Genomic DNA, 25,787 nt, shown 5'->3' with positions numbered 1-25,787 from the left:
TGTTATCAATTTTAAAACGATAACAGTACAAAATGTAAACTCAGCAAAAAAAGAAATGTCCTCTCACTGTCAACTGTGTTTATTTTCAGCAAAGTTAACATGTGTAAATATTTGTATGAACATACAAAGATTCAACAACTGAGACATAAACTGAACAAGTTCCACAGACCTGTGACTAACAGAAATTGAATAATGTATCCCTGAGCAAAGGGGGGGTCTAAAATAAAAAGTAACAGTCAGTATCTAGTGTGGCCACCAGCTGCATTAAGAACTGCATAACTGCAGAACTGCATCTCCTCCTCATGGGACCACACCAGATTTGCCAGTTCTTGATGTGAGATGTTACCCCACTCTTCCACCAAGGCACCTGCAAGTTCCCAGAACTTTCTGGTGGGAATGGCCATAGCCCTCACCCTCTGATCCAACAGGTCCCAGATGTGCTTAATGGGATTGAGATCCGGGCTCTTCGCTGGCCATGGCATAACACTGACAGTCCTGTGTTCACGCACAGAACGGGCAGTATGGCTGGTGGCATTGTCATGCTGGAGGGTCATGTCAGGATGAACCTGCATGAAGGTTACCACATGATGGAGGAGGATGTCTTTCCTGTAACGCACAGCATTGAGATAGCCTGCAAGGACAACAAGCTCAGTCCGATGATGCTGTAACACACCGCCCCAGACCATGACGGACCCTCCACCTCCAAATCGATCCCGCTCCAGAGTACTGGCCTTGGAGTAACGCTCATTCCTTCAACGATAAACTCGAATCTGACCATCACCCCTGGTGAGACAAAACTGCATCTCGTCAGTGAAGGGCATTTTTTGCCAGTCATGTCTGGTTTGTGCCCATAGGTGACGTTGTTGCCGGTGATGTCTGGTGAGGACCTGCCTTACAACAGGCCTATCAGTCCTCAATTCAGCTTCTCTCAGCCTATTGCGGACAGTCTGAGCACTGATTGAGGGATTGTGCGTTCCTGGTGTAACTCGGGCAGTAGTTGTTGCCATCCTGTACCTGTCCCACAGGTGTGATGTTCGGCTGTACCGATCCTGTGCAGGTGTTGTTACACGTGATCTGCCACTGCGAGGACGATCAGCGATCCGTCCTGTCTCCCTGTAGCGCTGTCTTAGGCGTCTCACAGTACGGACATTGCAATCTATTGCCCTGGCCACATCCTCTTTTCTCCTTGCAACATGCCTAAGGCATGTTCACGCAGATGAGCAGGGACCCTGGTCATCTTTCTTTTGCTGTTTTTCCAGATTCAGTAGAAAGGCCTCTTTGATGTCCTAAGGTGTCTTAACTGTGACCTTAATTGCCTATTTCCCTATCGTCTGTAAGCTGTTAGTGTCTCTAAGACCGTTCCACAGGTGCATGTTCGTTAATTGTTTATGGTTCATTGAACAAGCACGTGAAACAGTGTTTAAACCCTTTACAATGAAGGTCTGTGAAGTTATTAGGATTTTTACGAATTATCTTTGAAAGACAGGGTCCTGAAAAGGGACGTTTCTTTTTTTGCTGTGTTTATATATCCTGAAGTATTCAGACTTTTTCCACATTTTGTTACGTTACAGCCTTATTCTAAAATGGATTATATTAGTGTTTCTCCTCATCAATCTACACATAATACACCATAATGACGAAGCGAAAACAGGTTTAAATTTTTTTTTGCAGATGTATTAAAAACCGAAGTACCTTATTTACATAAGTATTCAGACCATATGCTATGAGATCTCAGGTGCATCCTGTTTCCACTGATCATCCTTGAGATGTTTCTATAACTTGATCCACCGGTGGTAAATTCTATTGATTGGACATGATTTGGAAAGTGTCACGTTCGTCGTATTGATGAGACCAAGGCACAGCGTGATTTGAATACATACTCATTTAATAAAGAAAGAACACTAAACAAACTAACAAAATAACAAAACGACCGTGACGCTATATAAACCGAGTGCTGACAGGCAACTACACATAGACAATAACCCACCAAACCAAAATGGAAATGGCAACCTAAGTATTATTACTGAACTGTTTTAAGTCTGAGATGGCACTTACCCTTGTGCACCCTATGGGCATGACACCTCTGGGAGGTGTATAGCTACTTTGTTATGAATTTGACATTATATGTCATTGTTGGATGGAGGAATATTATTATGATACATGTTTCTTTATTTTGAAACCTTGAGGGAAACCATTTGTTTTTTCTGCTCTCTTGACATGACAATTTGTGGATTGAATACTGTGCAGATGCTGTGCTTTTACTGATGAGTATCTCTGCTGTGTTGTTGGAGTTATCTTTCAGTGCTCTCTCTCTCTCCTCTCCTCTCCCCCTTCCTCATCAGCTCCAGCAGAAGAATGGACAGATCTCCATCACCAGTCTGAAGGGGAAGGCAGATGAACAGACAGAGCTCAATGACCACTCAGAGGACAACACCCTGGCAGAGGAAGGTTAGAGAGACAGTTGTTTATTTATCTATATGATTGTGATTGTCTGTGAGCGCTGTGTTTATGTATGGATGTGTCTGTTTGAGTTCGTCCCTGATCGTATTTGTGCATTCGATGTGCAGGTGGGTGAGGGGGGTGTGAGAGAGTGTGTGTGTGTGTGGTATGGCCCCTGACTGACACAAAATACAATGCCACCCATGTTCAGCCTCTGGCCCTTCGTGTGTGGGTGTGGGTGTCTGTGTGATCTGTAGATCCCTGCAACTATGTCCCTCTAGAGCCTCTTGATCCTTCACTAATCTTTCTGTCAACGCTGAAGGGACACCTACAGTCTCCTATTGGAGCTTTGAAACAGGTCCCTCACACGGTGACCAGACCGTTCATGTGCAACATCGCACACATCATTTTGTTCACCCACACCAGACGCAATCAGGACACGCAGGTTGAAATTTCAAAATGAAATCTGAACCAACTATATTAATTTGGGGACAGGTCAAAAAGCATTAAACATAAATGGAAATGTAGCTTGCTAGCTTGCTGTTGCTAGCTAATTTGTCCTGGGATATAAACATTGGGTTGTTATTTTACCTGAAATGCACAAGGTCCTCTCCTCCACAGATTATAATCCACAGAAACCGAGTTTGATTCTAGTAATCTCTCCTCCTTCAGGATTCTTCTTCTTCTCTGGACTGTATATGGCGGTTGGCAAACAACTTTAAGGTGCATTACCAACTGGACTGGAGTGTGGACCTCAGTTCATCTTTCAATCACCCACGAGGGTATATGCTCCTAAAAACCAATGAGGAGATGGGAGAGGCGGGACTTGCAGTGCATCAAGCGTCACAAATAGAACCAAGTTCTATTTTAGCGCCTGGCTACGCAGACGCTTGTTGACGCACGCTAGCAGTGTGGTGCAATGATTGAATAACAGTTATGTGTACATTTATTTTGCTTCCCTCGCACATGCGAGCCATGTGGTCAGCATGTCACACACTCACATAGCCAACGCACATCTGGACTGCATGGAGGCTTAGTTGTTCTAGGTAATCTGGTGTAAGACTGTGTGTAGACACCTGCCCATTAACTTGAACTAGCCTGAAAGTAATTTGTTTGCGGGGTCTTAACTAAAGCCAGGTAGAATTCCTTACGACCCTGCCCACTCTGTGTATGTGTGTTTGTTTATTTACGTTAACGTAAACGTTAACGGTCTCCATCTAGGGAGGGGCACTCCATGCAGCCCTCCCAGATAAATATTTAGCAGGCTGCGACCCGACTCGAACAAAAGTGACCATCGCCGTTTAATAACTCTGTTCTGCCAAGGGAAGGAGTAACTCTATACTTCTTTAAACAGAGGGATATGTCACATACCACACTGTCAAAAAGCCTATTTAATGAAGTGATGCACTGTATGTAGAGAAAGATCTGGTGAGATTAGACATACAGTACATTTGCAAAGTATTCAGACCCCTTCACTTTTTTCCACATTTTGTTACGTTACAGCCTTATTCTAAAATGGATTAAATAAATAAAAAATCTGAGAAAGCGAAAACAGGTTTTTCTAAGTTTTTGCAAATTTTAAATCAGAAATAACTTATTTACATAAGTATTCAGACCCTTTGCTCTGAGACTCAAAATTGAGCTGAGGTGCATCCTGTTTCCATTGATCATCCTTGAGATGTTTTTACAACTTGAATGGAGTCCACCTGTGGTAAATTCAATTGATTGTACGTGATTTGGAAAGGCACACTCCTGTCTATATAAGGTCCCACAGTTGACAGTGCATGTTAGGGCAAATACCAAGCCATGAGGTCAAAGGAATTGTCCGTAGAGCTCAGAGAGAGGATGGTGTTGAGGCACAGATCTGAGGAAGGGTACCAAAAACACTTCTGCATCATTGAAGGTCCCCAAGAACACAGTGGCCTCCATCATTCTTAAAAGGAAGAAGTTTGGAACCAACAAGACTTTTCCTAGAGCTGGTCGCCCGGCCAAACTGAGCAATCGGGGGAGAAGGGCCATGGTCATGAAGGTGACTCTGACAGAGCTCTAAAGTTCGTCTCTGCAGCAGTGCACCAATCATCAAACATAGACTTGGAATCACTTGCCACTTTAATAATTGGAACGCTTGTCACTTTAATGTTTACATAATTCTTTACTCATCTCATATGTATATACTGTATTCTATTGTACTCTATTTTAGTCAATGCCACTCCGACATTGATGAATCTAATATTTATATAATTCAATTTTTGTACTTTTAGATGTGTGAATTGTTAGATAATACTGCACTGTTGGAGCTAGGAACACAAGCATTTAACTACACCTGCAACAACATGTTAAATATGTGTATGTAACCAATACAATTTATTTAATATGGTAGACTGGCCAGACAGAAGCCACTCCTCAGTAAAAGGCACATGACCGCTGGCTTGGAGTTTGCCTAAAGGACTCTCAGAACTTGAGAAACTAGATTCTCTGTTCTGATGAAACCAAAATTGAACTATTTTTGGCCTGACTGCCAAGCGTCACATCTGGTGGAAACCTGGCACCATCCCTAAGGTGAAACATGGTGGTGGCAGCATCATTCTGTGGAGATGTTTTTCAGACTAGTCCAGAGCGCTCAGGACCTTAGACTGGGGCGACGGTTCACCTTCCAACAGGAAAACGGTCCTCAGCTTCGGGACAAGTCTCTGAATGTCCTTGAATGGCCCAGCCAGAGCCCGGATTTGAACCTGATCGAATATCTCTGGAGAGACCTGAAAATAGCTGTGCATGGGCCACAGGATCTCGTCATGGTATCTATGTGCATTCAAATTGCCATTGATGAAATGCAATTGTGTTGCCAATACCATAACCCCACCGCCACCATGGGGGACTCTGTTCACAACGTTGACATCAGCAAACCAATCGCCAACACGGCACCACACATGCTGTCTGCCATCAGCCCGTTACAGTTTATGCCATACACGTGGTCTGCGGTTGTGAGGCCGTTTGGACGTACTGCTCTATCAACCCCATCACCCTCTTGTGTTCAAATCCCCACTTCAACATTCCAGTATTAAAGTGGCAGTGCAATTAAAGTGATTTTCCAGTTTTTTTAAATACTGGGCAAAAATATAAACGCAACATGTGAAGTTTTGGTCTCATGTTTCATGAGCTGAAGTAAAAGACACCAGAAATGTTCCATATGCACAAAAAGCTTATTTCTCTCAAACGTTGTGGACAAATGTATTTACACCCCTGTTAGTGAGCGTTTCTCCTTTGCCAAGATCATTAATCCACATGACAGGTGTGGCATTTCAAGAAGCTGGTTAAACAGAATGCTCATTACACAGGTGCAGCTTGTGCTGGTGACAATAAAAGGCCACTCTAAAATGTGCAGTTTTGTCACACAACACAATGCCACAGATGTCTCAAGTTTTGAGGGAGCGTGCAATTGGCATGCTGACTGCAGGAATGTCAAACAGAGCTGTTGCCAAATATTTGAATCCGAATTTCTCTACCATAAGCAGCCTCCAATGTCGTTTTAGAGAATTTGGCAGTATGCCAACCGCAGATCACTTGTGACCACGCCAGCCCAGGACCTCCACATCCGGTTTCTTCACCTGCAGGATTGTCTGAGGAGGGCGGGGTGGTGCTGAGGAGTATTTCTGTCTGTATTAAAGCCCTTTTGTGGGGGAAAACTCTGATTGGCTGGGCCTGGCTCCCCAGTGGGTTGGCCTGGCTCCCCAACCCATTCAAGTTAAGTCCATAAATTAGAGCCTAATTTATTGATTTCAATTGACTGATTTCCTTCTATGAACTGTGTTCTATGAAAGTGCTGTACAGAAACTCAGCCTAAAACCCCAAAAAGTAAGCAATGCAGGTATAGAAGCACGGTGGCTAGTAAAAACTCCCTAGAAAGACCAGAACCTAGGAAGAAACCTAGAGAGGAACCAGGCTATGAGGGGTGGCCAGTCCTCTTCTGGCTGTGCTGGGTGGAGATTATAACAGAACATGGCCAAGATGTTCAAATGTTCATAGGTGACCAGCAGGGTCAAATAATAATAATCACAGTGGATGTCGAGGGTGCAACAAGTCAGCACCTCAGGAGTAAATGTCAGTTGGATTTTCATAGCTGATCATTCAGAGTATCTCTGCTGCTCCTGCTGTCTCTAGAGAGTTGAAAACAGCAGGTCTGGGACAGGTAGCACATCTGGTGAACAGGTCAGGATTTCATAGCCGCAGGCAGAACAGTTGAAACTGGAGCAGCAGCTCGGCCAGGTGGACTGGGGACAGCAAGGAGTCATCAGGCCAGATAGTCCTGAGGCATGGTCCTAGGGCTCAGGTCCTCCGCGAGAGAGAAAGAAAGAAAGAAAGAGAGTTAGAGAGAGCATACTTAAATTCACACAGGACACCGGATAAGACAGGAGAAATACTCCAGATATAACAGACTGGCCCCCTGACACAAAATACTGCAGCATAGAGACAGGAGTGGTCGTGAGACACTGTGGCCCCATCCGACGATACCCCCGGACAGGGCCAAACAGGCAGGATATAACCCCACCCACTTTGCCAAAGCACAGCCCCCACACCACTAGAGGGATATCTTCAACCACCAACTTACAATCCTGAGACGAGGCCGAGTATAGCCCACAAAGATCTCCACCACGGCACAACTCAAGGGGGGGGGGGCGCCAACCCAGACAGGAAGATCACGTCAATGACTCAACCCACTCAAGTGACGCACCCCTCCCAGGAATGGCATGGAAGAGCACCAGTAAGCCAGTGACTCAGCCCCTGTAACAGGGTTAGAGGCAGAGAATTCCTGTGGAGAGAGGGGAACCGGCCAGGCACAGACAGCAAGGACAGTTCGTTGCTCCAGTGCCTTTCCATTCACCTTCACACTCCTGGGCCAGACTACACTCTATCATAGGACCTACTGAAGAGATGAGTCTTCAATAAAGACTTAAAGGTTGAGACCAAGTCTGCGTCTCTCACATGGGTAGGCAGACCATTCCATAAAAATTGAGCTCTTCAGGAGAAAGCCCTGCCTTCAGCTGTTTGTTTAGAAATTTTAGGGACAGTAAAGAGGCTTGCGTCTTGTGACCTTAGCGTATGTGTAGATATGAACGGCAGGACCAAATCGGAAAAAAACTTGAAATCAGTCCTTGCCTTAACAGGAAGCCAGTGTAGAGAGTCTAGCACTGGAGTAATATGATCAAATTTTGGGGTTCTAGTCAAGATTCTAGCAGCCGTGTTTAGCACTAACTGAAGTTTACTTAGTGCTTTATCCGAGTAGCCGGAAAGTAGAGCATTGCAGTCTAACCTAGAAGTAACAAAAGGATGGATACATTTTTCTGCATCATTTTTGGACAGAAAGTTTCTGATTTTTGCAATGTTACGTAGATGGAAAAAAGCTGTCTTTGAAACAGTCTTGATATGTTCGTCAAAAGAGAGATCAGGGTCCAGAGTAACGCCGATGTCCGTCACAGTTTAATTTAGAGACGACTGTACAACCATCAAGATTAAATGTCAGAAGATCTCTTTGTTTCTTGGGACCTAGAACAAGCATCTCTGTTTTGTCTGAGTTTAAAAGTAAAACATTTGCAGCCATCCACTTCCTAATGTCTGAAACACAGGCTTCCAGCGAGGGCAATTTTGGGGCTTCACCATGTTTCATCGAAATGTACAGCTGTGTGTCATCCGCATAATAGTGAAAGTTAACATTATGTTTCCGAAATACATCACCAAGAGGTAAAATATATAGTGAAAACAATAGTGGTCCTAAAACGGAACCTTGAGGAACACCGAAATGTACACTTGATTTGTCAGAGGACAAACCATCCACAGAGACAAACTGATATCTTTCCAACAGATAAGATCTAAACCAGGCCAGAACTTGTCCGTATAGACCAATTTGACGTTTCCAATCTCTCCAAAAGAATGTGGTGATCGATGTTATCAAAAGCAGCACTAAGGTCTATGAACACGAGGACAGATGCAGAGCCTCGGTCTGACGCCATTAAAAGGTCATTTACCACCTTCATAAGTGCAGTCTCAGTGCTATGATGGGGCCTAAAACCAGACTGAAGCGTTTCATAAACATTGTTTGTTTTCAGGAAGGCAGTGGGTTGCTGCGCAACAGCTTTTTCTAATATTTTTGAGAGGAATGGGAGATTCGATATAGGCCGATAGTTCTTTATATTTTCTGGGTCAAGGTTTTGCTTTTTCAAGAGAGGCTTTATTACTGCCACTTTTAGTGAGTTTGGTACACATCCGGTGGAAAGAGAGACGTTTATTATGTTCAACATAGGAGGGCCAAGCACAGGAAGCAGCTCTTTCAGTAGTTTAGTTGGAATAGGGTCCAGTATGCAGCTTGAAAATTTAGAGGCCATGATTATTTTCATCATAGTGTCAAGAGATATAATACTAAAACACTTGAGTGTGTCCCTTGATCCTAGGTCCTGGCAGTTGTTTAGACTCAGGGCAACTGAGGTTTGGAGGAATACGCAGATTTAACAGATTTTTGTACTTTGACGTCCTTGGGTCGGCGGAGGGAATCTGGAAGGGCTTCTAGGAATCTTTGGGTTGTCCGAGAATTTATAGAACGACTTTTGATGATCCTTGGTTTGGATCTGAGCAGATTATTTGTTTCGATTGCAAACGTAATTAAAATGGTGGTCCCATAGTCCAGGATTATGAGGAAAAACATTAAGATCCACAACATTGATTCCACAGGACAAAACTAGGTCCAGAGTATGACTGTGGTAGTGAGTAGGTCCGGAGACATGTTGGACTAAACCCATTGAGTAAATGATGGCTCTGAAAGCCGTTTGGAGTGCGTCTGTGGACTTTTCCATGTGAATATTAAAGTCACCAAAAATGTGAATATTATCTGCCATGACTACAAGGTCCAATAGGAATTCAGGGAACTCAATGAGGAACGCTGTATATGGCCCAGGACGCCTGTAAACAGTAGCTATAAAAAGTGATTGAGTAGGCTGCATAGATTTCATGACAAGAAGCTCAAATTGAAATTTGCTTTCATAAATGTTAGCAACACATCTGCCTTTGCAGGATGTGCAGGGGATATGGTCACTAGTGTAACCAGGAGGTGAGGCCTCATTTAACACAGTAAATTCATCAGGCTTAAGTCATGTTTCAGTCAGCCCAGTCACATTAAGATTATGATCAGTTATTAGTTAATTGACCATAACTGCCTTGAAAGTGAGGGATCTAACATTAAGTAGCCCTACTTTGAAATGCGAGGTATCACAATATCTTTCAATAATTGCAGATATGGGAGGTCTTTAATCCAGAGAGATTGCTAAGGCGAACACCGCCATGTTTAGTTTTTCCCAACCTAAGTCTAGGAGCAGACACGGTCTCAATGGGGATAGCTGAGCTGACTACCCTGGCTGTGCTAATAGCCTGCTGCCTGGCCTGCACCCTATTTCATTGTGGAGCTAGGGGAGTTAAAGCCCTGTCTATGTTCGTAGATCAGATGTGAGCACCCCTCCAGCTAGGATGGAGTCCGTCACTCCTCAACAGGCCAGGCTTGGTCCTGTTTGTGGGTGAGTCCCAGAAAGAGGGCCAATTATCTACAAATTCTATATTTTGGGAGGGGCAGAAAAGTTTTCAACCAGCGATTGAGTTGTGAGACTGCTGTAGAGCTCATCCAACTGTGAGGGGGCCAGAGACAAATACTCGATGCCGACACATCTTTCTAGCTGATTTACACGTTGAAGCTATGTTGAGCTTGGTGACCTTTGACTGTTTCATCCTAACATTGTTCGTGCCAACGTGGATAACAATATCCCAATACTCTCTACACTCGGCAGTTTTAGTTTTAGCCAGAACCATCTTCAGATTAGCCTTAAAGTCGGTAGCCCTGCACCCTGGTAAACAGTATGATTGCTGAATGATTCATTTTAAATCTAATACTACGTGTAATGGAGTCGCCAATGACTAGGGTTTTCAATTTGTCAGAGCTAATGGTGCGAGGCTTCGGCGTCTCAGAGCCCGTAACAGGAGGAGTAGAGACCCGAGAAGGCTCGGCCTCTGTGGAGAGAACCGTTTGAAAGTTTCTGTCGGATGAATGAGCGACACCGGTTGAGCATTCCTACAGCATTTCCCTCCAGAAGCCATGAGAAATTTGTCCAGCTGCAGGGACTGTGCGAGAGGATTTATACTACTATCTGTACTTACTGGTGGCACAGACGCTATTTTATCCTTTCCTACTCTGAAATTACCCTTGCCTAACGATTGCGTCTGAAGCACAGCTATCCTTGCCGTAAGGCAATCGTTCTCCTGTATATTATGAGTACAATGACTGAAATTAGAAGGCATCATGTTAATGTTACTACTTAGCTTCGGCTAGTGGATATCCTGACAAATCACGTCCAGATAAAGCGTCCGGAGTGAAAAAGTTTAACAAAAAAAAAGTTGAGCGAGGGATAAACTAAAAATATAAACGTAATTAAAAAGTAAAAACCATCAAATTGTCAGGTAGCAAAGTAAGGTTAGCAACAAAATGCACAGCAGCACATAAACAAGTCTGCAAGTTGTGACCGGAAGTGACACACACTAACAGTCCGTTGAGGTCGGTGTAACTCTAGAGATGCGCCTGACAATTAAATTTTTGTCCAGTGTATACACTGCGTACAAAACATTAAGAATAAATAAATGATAAATATATATTTTTCGTTATTTTCATAAAATAAACACAGTGACTTATTACACATCAGTGATTTAAAAGGTTTTATTATAAAGACTGCATGGGGGCTTTAACTTAAGGCCTGTTTTTTTATGCTGGAGATACATGGGGCGTCACTGGTATAAAACTTTGGTGGTGCCGAGATATCTATATACTCCAGGTATCTATATTTTGGGGATATACGGTTCAGCAATGGTTATGTAGCTGTGGTTATGTAATGTCTATTTCATGTTTGTTATAGAAATGCGATAGGCTTACTGTAATGAAATGTTCCTGATATTGAGGCTTTTCCTCAGTAAATACAACACACATCGTCTTTCCAAGTAGGTTTGAACCCACAGTCTTAGTGTTTGGGCAACATATTCCAACCAACACAGTCATCTATGCTACACTTTATTACACTAAGCTCTGTCCAATCCATCTATGCGGGAGTGTGTGCCAGTATGTATGGAAGTCGAGGAATGTGACGGTGATGATGATGAAGAGATACAGGACGACACGCCCCATCCAAAGTATTCTTCGCCTCATCAGACAGAGTAACATTCCTCTCTCCCTGACTCACTGTCAACTCAGCATTATAATACTACTAAAACACCATAGTAATACAGTTCAGTAGGTTGCTGAGAGAAATACACACTTCCTAATTAGTCACTGTTATAACAGAGAGCCTCAGTGGTGTCATCAAAGCCACATTCTTGGTGAATTAATGTTGGCGCCACTGATTTATTAAGTGGGTATAGCTGTGTGTGAACTCTAGTTAAGCTATCCAATATTAACCTTATTCATTCAGAGACTCTAACTACATTTTCAATATGGGCATGTTTTATGTTGTACATTCATCTCCAGACGTATGTTTATGACATGTTAAAAGAAAAAACTTTTACTTACTTGTTTGCTCGGGTACTTCAGTTAAATTACTATAAGAGAAGTATTACAATAGTAAGCGGTGGTTGAACAAAGCAGACTTTTCTCTAATAGGATAAGACTTTCCTCTAGAACCTTCAGGCCATTTTCACTGTGAGAGGGGCTTTCCCTGTACTCCCAAATAGAGATATGTTTTAAGGGTCAGTGTCCCCTTGGCATTCCTCTCACCCCTCCCGGATGAGAACCATGAAGCCTTTATTTAATTTCAGTTAATTTCTCAAATGGACTTGCCATTTTAATATACTGCTTGTTCCATTGTGGGGTATTTGTCCTCATAGGCATTATGAGGCTCCATCTCAGAACACTCTGTGTGGGGATCCATCCAGACAGTACTCGATTAGAGACGTTAGCACCCATTTGAGAAAAATAATTGGAAGTGTAGGAATCATGAATGAAGGCTATTTGTGGTTCTGGTGTCTTAAGTTGCGTTAAGGCTCATTGACTCCATACTACTTCCTTCCATTGCTAATATAATAATCTTTCTTTACAAGGAACTCCAAAGAGTTTGAAGTCTCTACACTGCCTCAGCGGAGTGACTCTGGAAACATCCCTTCATGACTGGTGACATTTGCCATGAGATATGGAGCAGTGAGCTGTCAACTCTCCAGAAAAAGGGAGTGAGTGAAGAGAGAGGGATTTCAGACTGATTTCCAATTGCTTTTCTAAAGTCTGGTGGAACTGTATTTGAAGGACACAGGGGGGAAGAGTGAATAGGAGAGAAAGGGGTGAGGGGTAGTGTAGAAAGATCTCCTCCCAAAGAGATCTGGTATTACCGAGAGCTAAACCCCCCCCTATACCTCTCTCCTCCATGCACCCTTCACCCAAGCAGGACTTTCATGCTGCTTGGGTTCCGAACACACACAATGAGGTGGGGAGGAAGGGGTTTCGGGGGTGTAAAAGGGGAGTGAGGAGAGGTTGGGTGTGGGGGGGACTTACCTGAAAGATCACGACAGACTCTGTCATCCTGGATGGCCACTGAAGGGAATAGGGGGGGAGGAAAAGTTAAACTTATTCAGAACAGTTGAAAAAGACAGTAAGGGAGGGAGGAGGAGGTGGGGGTGGTCCTTACATAACATGTATGTCAGTCAGGGCCATCTGTTGAAATATGTGTGTAGCCCATTTTCTCCCCTCAGACTAACAGACACACGTGCTGGACCAGAGAAAGAGAGTGCTCAGCAACCTCTCTAATGGCAAACATCAGATACGGCAACATGCAATCCCAGTTTTTCCCATCCTTATCGATTACCTTCCTGAGCATTGACTTCAGGGTGGTTGAATCTCTCAACCAGCCCGTCTGTCTGAGGATGGTAATTTTTTATTTTTTCATTTCATCTTTATTTAACCAGGTAGGCTAGTTGAGAACAAGTTCTCATTTGCAACTGCGACCTGACCAAGATAAAGCATAGCAGTGTGAACAGACAACACAGAGTTACACATGGAGTAAACAATTAAAAAGTCAGTAACACAGAGAGAAAAAAAATAGTTTATATACATTGTGTGCAAAAGGCATGAGGAGGTAGGCGAATAATTACAATTTTGCAGATTAACACTGGAGTGATAAATGATCAGATGGTCATGTACAGGTAGAGATATTGGTGTGCAAAAGAGCAGAAAAGTAAATAAAAGTAAACAGTATGGGGATGAGGTAGGTAAAATTGGGTGGGCTATTTACCGATAGACTATGTACAGCTGCAGCGATCGGTTAGCTGTACAGCGGTAAACCGATGTCCTCAACTGTTTCACCTGCCACAATTTACAAAGGTAAGCCATAAGGCGGGACATAAAGGGGGTCCCATGGTCAGTAAGGATCTTCTTATTTTTGGAAGCCATTGTCCGAAGGGGAATGGCTTCTGGGTAGCGAGTGGCATAAACTAAAATTACTAGAATGTATTGGTGCCCTCTGGCGGGATTTGGGTAGTGGGCCCACTATATCCATCACTATCCTCTCAAATGGCGTTTCGATTATGTGGAGTGGCACTAACGGGGATCTAACAGCGAGTCGGGGAGCTGTTAACTGGCATTCCAGGCACTCTCCACAATGGCGAGCCACTTCAGCCTGAATTCTTGGCCAGTAAAACCTCCTTACAATCCGGACTCGGGTTTAATCGATACCAAGGTGTCCACCCTGAATGTGCCCATGAGCTAGATCCAGTACTGTCCTACGGTACCGGGTGGGGACCAACAACTGTTCCACCACATCAACCCCTATTTTTGAGACTCTGTACACCAAACCCTTTTTCATGATGAAGTGGGGAAAACTATTAGGCATCATCCCATCATTTATGGGAGTACCATCTACGACCTGCACAGGCTTGTTGCAGGGTTGGATCCTGGTTTTGGGCCGTCCCGAAATTAGTCAAGGACCCTGCCAGATCAGCTGGTTCTAGATAGTTGTCCTCTGGATTCAGATCGACCCCAGCCCCACTAGTACCGGCAGTTCATTATCAACGAGGTCTACCACTTCATCCTCATCCTCCCCTACTAGTACCTGTGACGTTGGCCCCTGGGAGACCTATTTTCTTGGCTTTGGTTAAAGGCCCCATGCTTCTTCTTGCTTGGTCAGGGTTGTTGACTTCTCAAATGAATCCTACAGACGAAGAACTATATATGTGACATAAAAATAAAAAAAAGATACATCAAATCATTATTGGACCCCCTTTTTCTATAGTGAACCGTTTCACAAGCTTTCCACGTGCTAATTAACAATCATTTTAAATTTAAAGATAGGCTCTCGTGGAATTACCGTTTATGCGCACCACTCAGAATAGACGGACAAACGCACAACTTTTCTGTTGCTGATGAAAATCGCCGAAATGTAGGAAAGAAACGTAAAACAAAACTAAAAGAATGGAAAGACAGGCAAAGGAAGATCTTACGGGATGCGGGAAAACCCTATACAAATCGTAAGGGTAAAAAAAAAAAAAATCAAGCTAGCTAGATATAGAGTACAGTAACTAACATGTATGTTCTGGGTTGTCTAATTTGTAACTATATAGAAAACATATTAGCTAAAGCTCTTTGGCTACTAACTTATACATTATCGTTACAAATGTTATTGCTAGATTATAGAAGAAACATAGCTAGCTACTTTTTCTCCATCTACCGGATGATTCGACATGGCTAGAGTAGCTAGCTAGTTATATGTAACGTTACACTGTATCCTGCAGGGATTGCACACCGAGGGTCCATTGAAGTGGCAAGCTGCATATTGAACTGGGTGAAGACAAAATTCACACCACTCACCAAACCAGAGGTGCGCAAATTTATCATCTTCAGTGACTGATGCTGTGGGCATAATAACAACTGCCGGATGCTCAATCTATTGTCGATGCTCGTCTCTATGGGTTACTTTACCCAAGTTGAGCAGAAATTCATGGTCTCTGGTCATTCTTTTCTTCCTTGTGATCGATCTTTTGCCACCACCTGATGATGTTTCAAAGATGATACTTGAAGCACAACCAGCAAAACCATTCAAGGTGATGAGGATGCAATGTGAAGACTTCAGGCACCTCCCAGATTCTGTCCTCAAGCGACCAGCTGGACTACAGATCACGTCAGTGAGGTGGTTAAAAGTCACAGGTATTGAACAGAGAATAGTTTACTAACATCCCATCAACATGCAACATGTTGTTCTAACAATAAAATATCCTAATGCTTTACTGTGAAAGTTGTTTATTCATGTCAGACATGAATAAACAACTTTCACAGTCAAGCATTAGGATATTTATATTTATTTATTTATTATTTATTTATTTTATTTATTTATTTATTTGTTATATTTATTAGGAACTTAAAATGTTTCTGTTCTAATTTCAGTTGAGAATCCTTGGAATCTGTACGCCAGACAGAGCCACAGTCTACTTGAGGGATTGAAATCGTGGCTGATCTCCAAACCAAAACAAGGAGCTATACCTCAACCTCCCTATTTTGCAAGCCTCTACCCTAGAGCATATGAGATTCCTCTGCCCATCAAAAAAAAAAACAAGTACCAAGATCTGATGACCATGATCAACGACTTGCCAGCTGCTGCACGCTCTTTTTATAAATCACTGCAGAGTGAATCATTTGTTGTTAAACCAAGCTACATAATTAACAGTTTTTTTCTGTGAGTTTATGATCCCCTGAACCTGTATAGTATGTTGAATCTGAATACATTTCAGAAGACATGTCAGCCCTATTGTATGAAATTAAATGTATAGTAGGTGTTTTCTACATTGAGGGCTTCATTTTAAATGAGACTAAGATTTCATGACTCAACTTTTAAGAAAAGTCATCAGTGCTAAAGTTGATAGACCACCTTTAAATGAACCTCCATACAAATGAATTAACTTCATATTGCATTTAAGTTATTTACATGAAGGGCATCTGTACTTGAAAGTACTTAAAACATCATATCAGGTGTTAAAAAAGGATATCTTACAAGAGTCATGCAAAATGTCACATATACCGTTCTTCCACAAACTGAAATCATCACTGGAGTTATCCTGTTCATCCACATTCTAAAAATTAAAACGGCAATAACAAAAGTATTTTTTGAAATAACAAAAAATATAAATTGTTGTTGGAAGATATGGGTATGGTGAATTATGTCAACCATAAAACACCTAATGTGGTACACATAATTAATAATATAAAAATAACTGATTATCTTAAAATGGAAAAATTGTCACATATATGGTTCTTCGTCTGTAGGATTCAAATATGCCATTTTGGCCTAACTTCGCAAAGTATCTACCCAATATTACATCATATGGTATCTTTGGGACTACGCCGACCTCATAATCCAGCAGACCGTCCTCTGTTTGTATGCTCACTAAGGCTGTGGGGTACAGATGGGTATCTCCATGAATGCATGTAACACTGATATCCTGACTTGTATCCAGTTTATGAGTCGGCACTAGGTTTGCAACGACCAGGGTTAGCATACTGCCGGAATACAGCAGTGCTTCCACCTCTTTCCCTTCAACCTTCACCCTGAACATATGTTTGTTTCTTGATTTTTCAAGTACAGTGGTTACCACAGGACATGCATACCATATATCATCTTTTTCACCGAGGTTACATTGCATTGGCTCTTCTTTTGTAGGGCGGGGGGGGGGGGGGGGGGGGGGCCTTAGTGACAGTCTTACCCTGTCCGCTGGTTTGTCCAGGCCCGGGGAATGGGAATCTTTCCTCCTGTGTCTGCTCAGCTGTTCCTGCCGTACAGTACCGTTCAACAAGGCCCACGAGATGGTCGCCAGAAAGTACCTCGTTCTGGCCAACCCATCGTTGCACTTCTTGGGGTAGACCTCGCTGAAACTGGTCGAGTACGATGGCCTCGACGATCTCGGCGGATGAACGGATCTCCGGTCGCAACCATTTCCGTGCCAGGTGAATCAAGTATACATCTGTATTCGGGGGTTGGCCAGGTCAGTAGGAACTCTGGTGGAAGCGGTGTGCCCTCACGGTATCGGTCACTCCCAGTCTAGTCAGAATCTCTCACTTTAGTTTATCATAATCCTGTGCATCTTTCAACTCCAGGTCAAAATACGCCTTTTGAGCATCCCCTGACAGGTATGGTGCCAGAAGTCCTGCCCATTCTTCTTTCACTTCTCCCTCTCTGACGTCTTTTCAAAGGTGGCAAGATATGCTTCCACATCATCCTGCTTTGTCATTTTTTAAAGAAAATGATTGGCCTGCCTCTGGCTATTTGCAGCTGGTAACTGAGCCCCAATTTGGTCTGCTAGCTCCTTTAGGCCTTCTCTTAACTTCCGGGTATTTCTCTCTTGCTCTTCACTGAACAGCTGGTTGGTGCGATGTTGGACCTGTAACGTGTCCTGATACACTCGCATTGCATCCTGATGAGCTATTTGTTGAGCTCTAGTTGCCTCTTGTTGGGCGGACACCGCTTGTAACAGGGCCTGTATGGCTCCCTCCATACTCATTTTCCTGATAAACTGTCCTAACCAAACAAAGCCACAACAAAAAAACTCCCCTTTGGAGTGCTAACTAAACATTTTTTTTCTTCTTCCTAACCAGAGGTATGGTTAGTCCATTGCCCGCATTCTCCACCACGTGTGACAAACCTCTTCAAGGTTAGGAGTGTTTGTCACAAATTAAGTGGGAAACTGTCACCAAAATCACCCCAGAATGAGAGTTTTCCCGAACAGTGTGTGTTTGTTTCTCCATCCCGGTCCACCCACGCCGCAGGCAAGGTCAAGGATAGCAGGGTTCGGTACACGAATCGGGTTCTCGGAGGGTCCAGGTCCAAATGCCAACAGGTAAATCCAAAACAGCTCATACACGGTAAAGCTCATACACGGTAAATCCAGCCAATATATATTGTCTCTTTCTCTATGGTTCACAGATCCTTCCAGTCCTCTCTCTCTCTTCCTGGTTTGTCTTGACCCTTTATCTGTGAGCCGGCCCCACCTTCTGAGGGTTCCCCTTGCTTCTGGGATTTGTAGTCAGCCAGTCAGCCATTTTGTGATCTGTAGTTCTGATCGGGGTGGCCATTTTAGTGATCGGGAAGAGCCCGTTTATTAGTTCTGCTCTCACATATCTGCCATTTATCACTCGACCCCCTTCTTTGCCACAATATATACATACACACAGTGATGGCCAAAAGTTTGCTGCTTCAGATGTTACTTTGGAATACTGAAGTATAATTACAAGCATTTCATATGTGTCTAAAACTTTTATTGACAATTACATGAAGTTGATGCAAAGAGTCAATATTTGCAGGGTTGACCCGTTTTCAAGACCTCTGCAATCTGCCCTGGCATGCTGTCAATTAACTTCTGGACCACATCTTGACTGATGGCAGCCCATTCTTGCATAATCAATGCTTGGAGTTTGTCAGAATTTGTGGGGTTTTGTTTGTACACCCGCCTCTTGAGGATTGACCATAAGTTCTCAATGGGATTAAGGTCTGGGGAGTTTCCTAGCCATGGACCCAAAATATCAATGTTTTGTTCCCCGAGCCACTTAGTTATCACATTTGCCTTATGGCAAGGAGCCCCATCATGCTGGAAAAGGCATTGTTCATCACCAAACTGTTCCTGGATGGTTGGGAGAAGTTGCTCTCGGAGGATGTGTTTGTACCATTCTTTATTCATGTCTGTGTTCTTAGACAAACTTGTGAGTGAGCCCACTCCCTTGGCTAAGAAGCAACCCCACACATGAATGGTCTCAGGATGGCATGACACAGGACTGATGGTAGCGTTCACCTTGTCTTCTCCGGACAAGCTTTTTTCCGGATGCCCCAAACAATCGGAAAGGGGATTCATCAGAGAAAATGACTTTACCCCAGTCCAATCCCTGTACGTTTTGCAGAATATCAGTCTGTCCCTGATGTTTTTCCTGGAGAGAAGTGGCTTCTTTGCTGCCCTTTTTGACACCAGGCCATCCTCCAAAAGTCTTCACCTCACTGTGTGTGCAGATGCACTCACACCTGCCTGCTGCCATTCCTGAGCAAGCTCTGTACTGGTGGTGCCCCGATCCCGCAGCTGAATCAACTTTAGGAGACGGTCCTGGCGCTTGCTGGACTTTCTTGGGTGCCCTGAAGCCTTCTTCACAACAATTGAACCGCTCTCCTTGAAGTTCTTGATGATCCGATAAATGGTTGATTTAGGTGCAATCTTACTGGCAGCAATATCCTTGCCTGTGAAGCCTTTTTTTTGCAAAGCAATGATGACGGTACGTGTTTCCTTGCAGGTAAACATGGTGGCAGAGGAAGAACAATGATTACAAGCACCACCCTCCTTTTGAAGTTTCCAGTCTGTTATTTGAACTCAATCAGTATGACAGAGTGATCTCCAGCCTTGTCCTCGTAAACACTCACACCTGTGTTAACGAGAGTATCACTGACATGATGTCAGCTGGTCCTTTTGCGGCAGGGCTGAAATGCAGTGGAAATGTTTTGGGGGGATTCAGTTAATTTGCATGGCAAAGAGGGACTTTGCAATGAATTGCAATTCATCTGATCACTTTTCATAACATTCTGGAGTATATGCAAATTGCCATCATACAAACTGAGGCAGCAGACTTTGTGAAAATTAATATTTGTGTCATTCTCAAAACTTTTGGCCACGACTGTATACACTACCGTTCAAATGTTTGGGGTCAGTTAGAAATGTCCTTGCTTTTGAAAGAAAAGCGTCATTTTTTATCCACTAAAATAACATCAAATTGATCAGAAATAGTGTGGACATTGTTAATTTTGAAAATGACTATTGTAGCTGGAAACGGCGTACAGAGGCCCATTATCAGCAACCATCGCTCCTGTGTTCCAATGGCACCTTGTGTGAGCTAATCCAAGTTACTCATTTTAAAAGGCTAATTGATCATTAGAAAACCCTTTTGCAATTGTGTTAGCACAGATGAAAACTTGTGCTGGTTAAAGAAGAAATAAAACAGGCATTCTTTAGACGAGTTGAGTATCTCGGTCATCAGCGTCTGTGGGTTCAGACTAAAAAAAAAGACGTTTCTTATGAAACTCGTCAGTCTATTCTTGTCCTGAGAAATGAAGGCTTTTCCATGCGAGCAATTGCCAAGAAACTGAAGATATCGTACAACGCTGTGTACTACTCTCTTCACAGAACATCGCAAACTGGCTCTAACCAGAATAGAAAGAGGAGTGGGAGGCCCGGGTGGACAACTGAGCAAGAGGACAAGTACATTAGTGTTTAGTTTGAGAAACAGATGCCTCACAAGTCTTCAACTGCCAGATACATTAAATAGTACCCGCAAAACACCAGTCTCAACATCAACAGTGAAGAGGCTACTCCGAGATGCTGGCCTTCTAAGCAGAGTTCAAAGAAAATGCCATATCTCAGACTGGCCAATAAAAATAAAAGATTAAGATGGGCAAAAGAACACAGACAAGAACTCTGCCTAGAAGGCTAGCAACCCGTAGCAAGTATTCAACCACAGGAGGTTGGTGGCACCTTAATTGGGGAGAGTGGGCTTGTGGTATTGGCTGGAGCGGAATAGGTGGAATCGTATCAAGGTTTCCTCCGCTGTTTTGTCTCCACTCAGGCCACTGACTGGAGCAAGTTCCTCGTCTGGTGAGCAAGATGCTCACAACATACTGCCGAACTCGTCCACTGGAATATCTCCATTCGAGTGTCAGTTCGGGTTCATTGTGTTTTTTGTTTTCACAAACTTTGTACCTTCTGTGGCAGACCCGGGGGTTTGGTCAAGATGTTTACATAGATCAGACACAGACAGAGTATTAGCTCGGTTTGAAGGGTGTTTATTAAATAAGAAATCAAAAAGAAATGAACAGGTCTCCCCCATGAGACCCTCTCCGGGATACCGTCTCCTGGGCTCCGGGTCTTCCTGTATCCTGTCGGGCACACAAACTCAACTCCCTCGTCTTAGCTCGGGGAACCGTATCCAACCACATGGAAGTCACCTCACTTCCCCCAGTCCTCCTGTGTGCTGCCCTTCCGGCAGCTTCATGGGCCTTGCACAGCTGATGAGCAATCCGCCCTTGATTACTCACTAGCTCCCAATCAGCCCCAATTAGTACTGGCTGGAGAGCCCGTATAGACCTGGCACGTCCAGCGGATGGCGACATCGTCTCCTGATGTATACACCATCTGTTACCAGGCCTCGACGAGTCTCCCCATCGTGGCTGACCTGCTGTACGCCACACTACTGTTGAACTTAAGGGCTCTTTGAGTGAGTGGTCTGGCAGAGTGCCACAACCTCGGTCTGGTGCGCTCATGTGAAAGGTAGCTACGTTCCACTTCATTTGTACAGACAAAGGAATTGTCCGGTTGGAACATTAATGAAGTTTTATGTTAAAAACATCCTAAAGATTGATTCCATACTTAGTTTGGCATGTTTCTACGGGCTGTAATGGAACTTTTTGAACTTTTTCGTCCGATGATCGCGCTTTTGGATTTGTTTACCAAACGCCCTAACAAAAGAAAATATTTGGACATAACTGATGGACATTATCGAACAAATCAAACATTTATGGTGGAACTGGGATTCCTGGGAGTGCATTCTGATGAAGATTATCAAAATTAAGTGAATATTTAAAATGCTATTTCTGAGTAATATTGACTACCCAATATGGTGGGTATCTTTTTGGCTGCTTTGTTGTCTAAAGGCTGTACTCAGATTATTGCATGGTTTGCTTTCTCCGTAAAGTTTTTTTGAAATCTGATACAGCTGTTGCATTAAGGAGAAGTGTATCTATAGTTCCATGTATAATAGTCAAATCTTTATGAATGTTTATTATGAGTATTTCTGTAAATTGATGTGGCTCTCTGCACAATCACTGCATGTTTTAGAACTACTGAACGTAACGTGCCAATGTAAACTCAGATTTTTTTAGATAAATATGAACTTTATCAAACAAAACATACATGAAGTCCTATGAGTGTCATCTGATGAAGCTCATCAAATGTTAGTGATTCATTTTATCTCCACTTCTGCTTTTTGTGACTCCTCTCTTTGGCTGGAAAAATGTTTTTCTGTGGCTTGGTGGTGACCTAACATAATCGTTTGTGGTGCTTTCGCTGTAAATCCTTTTTGAAATCAGACACTGTGGCTGCATTAATTAATTATGGCTGCGATCCCTGTACAGGGATCAACATCAGGGGACATTTCAGAGTGACAACTAAAAATACAACGTCGTAACATTAAACATTCTTGAAAATGCAAGTGTCTTACATCCTTCAAAAGATTAGAATCTTGGTAATCAAACTATGTTTTCCGATTTAAAATAGCTATTACAGAGAACAAATACCATGCTTTTGTTTGAGAAGAGCAATCAACAACAGAAACATTTTCTGCCATGACAGTTTTTACACATTCACATCTGAAGGTAAAATGATGACTTACATTCTGATATCTTGCTCTTATTTCTCTTCCTGAGGGTCCCAGTGATCAAATGAAGTGCCGTTTTCTTTGATAAAATACATTTTTATAGCCTAAATCTAAACATTTTGTAAACCGTTTGTGCCGTGAAATCCATCTCTATCAATTTTTTACGGAGCATTCGACATGATTACACACCGTAAACAATCGTTTATCTAGTCATGGTTGGTTTCAGTGCATTCCTCTGGATGTTTGCAACACAGCCAAACATCATTGTTTTTTTTTGCGGGGAATATTGACCGAAGTGAACTGATTTGAAGACAACGAGCAATTACTTCCTTGCGCACCAATAATTTTTGCGAAGCTTCATTGATTGACTGTATTTCTGCCCAATGACCACTGATCTTCTTGAAATTAGCTGGGTAGATAGCCAATGAGCTGAGGTAAACGCCAGTATGTAATGGTTTTGGTTTGGACCACCATTCCTTGTTTGTAAGTACACACGTAAGGAACTCCATTCTCGCCTTGACTATCAGAGGACTTGCTGTGACGCTTGTTACGCGCAGCAGTATTTCAGAAAGTTGTATTTTCAACGATTTCATTAAAGATATCATGGCGAATAAATCAGGAAAAGCGAAGTCCAAGTCTAAAGTGAAAGTGAAAAATTGGAAGTGAGACAGATATTTTGTTTGAGGAATCTTTGAGTGTTATGATTCAAACAGGAACTGAGGAGCTGTTTCTGCAAGGACAGGATGTACTTCTGGACGGGTAAGTCCTAATGCCATTTTATGAAATATATATATATATATATATATATATATATATAGTGCCTTGCAAAAGTATTTGGCCCCCTTGAACTTTGCGAACTTTTGCCACATTTCAGGCTTCAAACATAAAGATATAAAACTGTATTTTTTTGTGAAGAATCAACAACAAGTGGGACACAATCATGAAGTGGAACGACATTTATTGGATATTTCAAACTTTATTAACAAATCAAAAACTGAAAAATTATTCAGCCCCTTTACTTTCAGTGCAGCAAACTCTCTCCAGAAGTTCAGTGAGGATCTCTGAATGATCCAATGTTGACCTAAATGACTAATAATGCTAAATACAATCCACCTGTGTGTAATCAAGTCTCCGTATAAATGCACCTGCACTGTGATAGTCTCAGAGGTCCGTTAAAAGCGCAGAGAGCATCATGAAGAACAAGGATCACACCAGGCAGGTCCGAGATACTGTTGTGAAGAAGTTCAAAGCCGGATTTGGATACAAAAAGATTTCCCAAGCTTTAAAAATCCCAAGGAGCACTGTGCAAGCGATAATATTGAAATGGAAGGAGTATCAGACCACTGCAAATCTACCAAGACCTGGCCGTCCCTCTAAACTTTCAGCTCATACAAGGAGAAGACTGATCAGAGATGCAGCCAAGAGGCCTATGATCACTCTGGATGAACTGCAGAGATCTACAGCTGAGGTGGGAGACTCTGTCCATAGGACAGCAATCAGTCGTATATTGCACAAATCTGGCCTTTATGGAAGAGTGGCAAGAAGAAAGCCATTTCTTAAAGATATCCATAAAAAGTGTATTTTAAAGTTTGCCACAAGCCATCTGGGAGACACACCAAACATGTGGAAGAAGGTGCTCTGTTCAGATGAAAACAAAATTGAACTTTTTGGCAACAATGCAAAACGTAATGTTTGGCATAAAAGCAACACAGCTCATCACCCTGAACACACCATGCCCACTGTCAAACATGGTGGTGACAGCATCATGGTTTGGGCCTGCTTTTCTTCAGCAGGGACAGGGAAGATGGTTAAAATTGATGGGAAGATGGATGGAGCCAAATACAGGACCATTCTGGAAGAAAAACTGATGGAGTCTGCAAAAGACCTGAGACTGGGACGGAGATTTGTCTTCCAACAAAACAATGATCCAAAACATAAATCAAAATCTACAATGGAATGGTTCAAAAATAAACATATCCAGGTGTTAGAATGGCCAAGTCAAAGTCCAGACCTGAATCCAATCGAGATTCTGTGGAAAGAACTGAAAACTGCTGTTCACAAATGCTCTCCATCCAACCTCACTGAGCTCGAGCTGTTTTGCAAGGAGGAATGGGAAAAAATGTCAGTCTCTGGATGTGCAAAACTGATAGAGACATACCCCAAGCAACTTACAGCTGTAATCGCAGCAAACTTAAGGCGGCTGAATAATTTTGCACGCCCAATTTTTCAGTTTTTGATTTGTTAAAAAAGTTTGAAATATCCAATAAATGTCGTTCCACTTCATGATTGTGTCCCACTTGTTGTTGATTCTTCACAAAAAAATACAGTTTTATATCTTTATGTTTGAAGCCTGAAATGTGGCAAAAGGTCGCAAAGTTCAAGGGGGCCGAATACTTTCGCAATGCACTGTATATCCACAGTAAAACGAGTCCTATATCGTCTTAACCTGAAAGGCCGCTCAGCAAGTAAGAAGTCACTGCTCCAAAGCCACCATAAGTAGCCAGACTACTGTTTGCAACTGCACATGGGGACAAAGATCATATTTTTGTGAGAAATGTCCTCTGGTCTGATGAAACAAAAATAGAACTGTTTGGCCATAATGACCATCATTATGTTTGGAGGAATAGGGGAGGCTTGCAAGCCGAAGAACACCATCCCAACCGTGAAGAACAGGTGTGGCAGCATCATGTTGTGGGGGTGCTTTGCTGCAGGAGGGACTGGTGTACTTCACAAAATAGATGGCATCACGATGCAGGACAATTATGTGGATATATTGACGCAACATCTCAAGACATCAGTCAGGAAGTTAAAGCTTGGTCGCAAATGCGTCTTCCAAATGGACAATGACCCCAAGCATGCTTCCAAAGTTGTGGCAAAATGGCTTAAGGACAAAAAGTCAAGG

At 42.9% G+C, this 25,787-nt stretch overlaps 1 protein-coding gene across 1 annotated transcript in view; it reads left to right on the top strand.

The window, feature by feature from the left end:
- LOC110529893 (A-kinase anchor protein 12) overlaps positions 1-25,787 on the top strand; it is a 56,616-nt gene that overhangs the window by 21,641 nt on the left and 9,188 nt on the right. The window contains exon 2 of the mRNA XM_021612549.2: positions 2,343-2,448. Coding sequence (XP_021468224.2) covers positions 2,343-2,448 — 106 coding nt within the window. The remainder of the gene's footprint in view (positions 1-2,342; positions 2,449-25,787) is intronic.

The sequence above is a fragment of the Oncorhynchus mykiss genome, chromosome 8 (assembly GCF_013265735.2).
Source record: "Oncorhynchus mykiss isolate Arlee chromosome 8, USDA_OmykA_1.1, whole genome shotgun sequence".
Lineage (NCBI taxonomy): Eukaryota > Metazoa > Chordata > Actinopteri > Salmoniformes > Salmonidae > Oncorhynchus > Oncorhynchus mykiss.
Note: the sequence above shows the minus strand (reverse complement) of the source record. Positions and strands in the feature narration are given on the sequence as shown.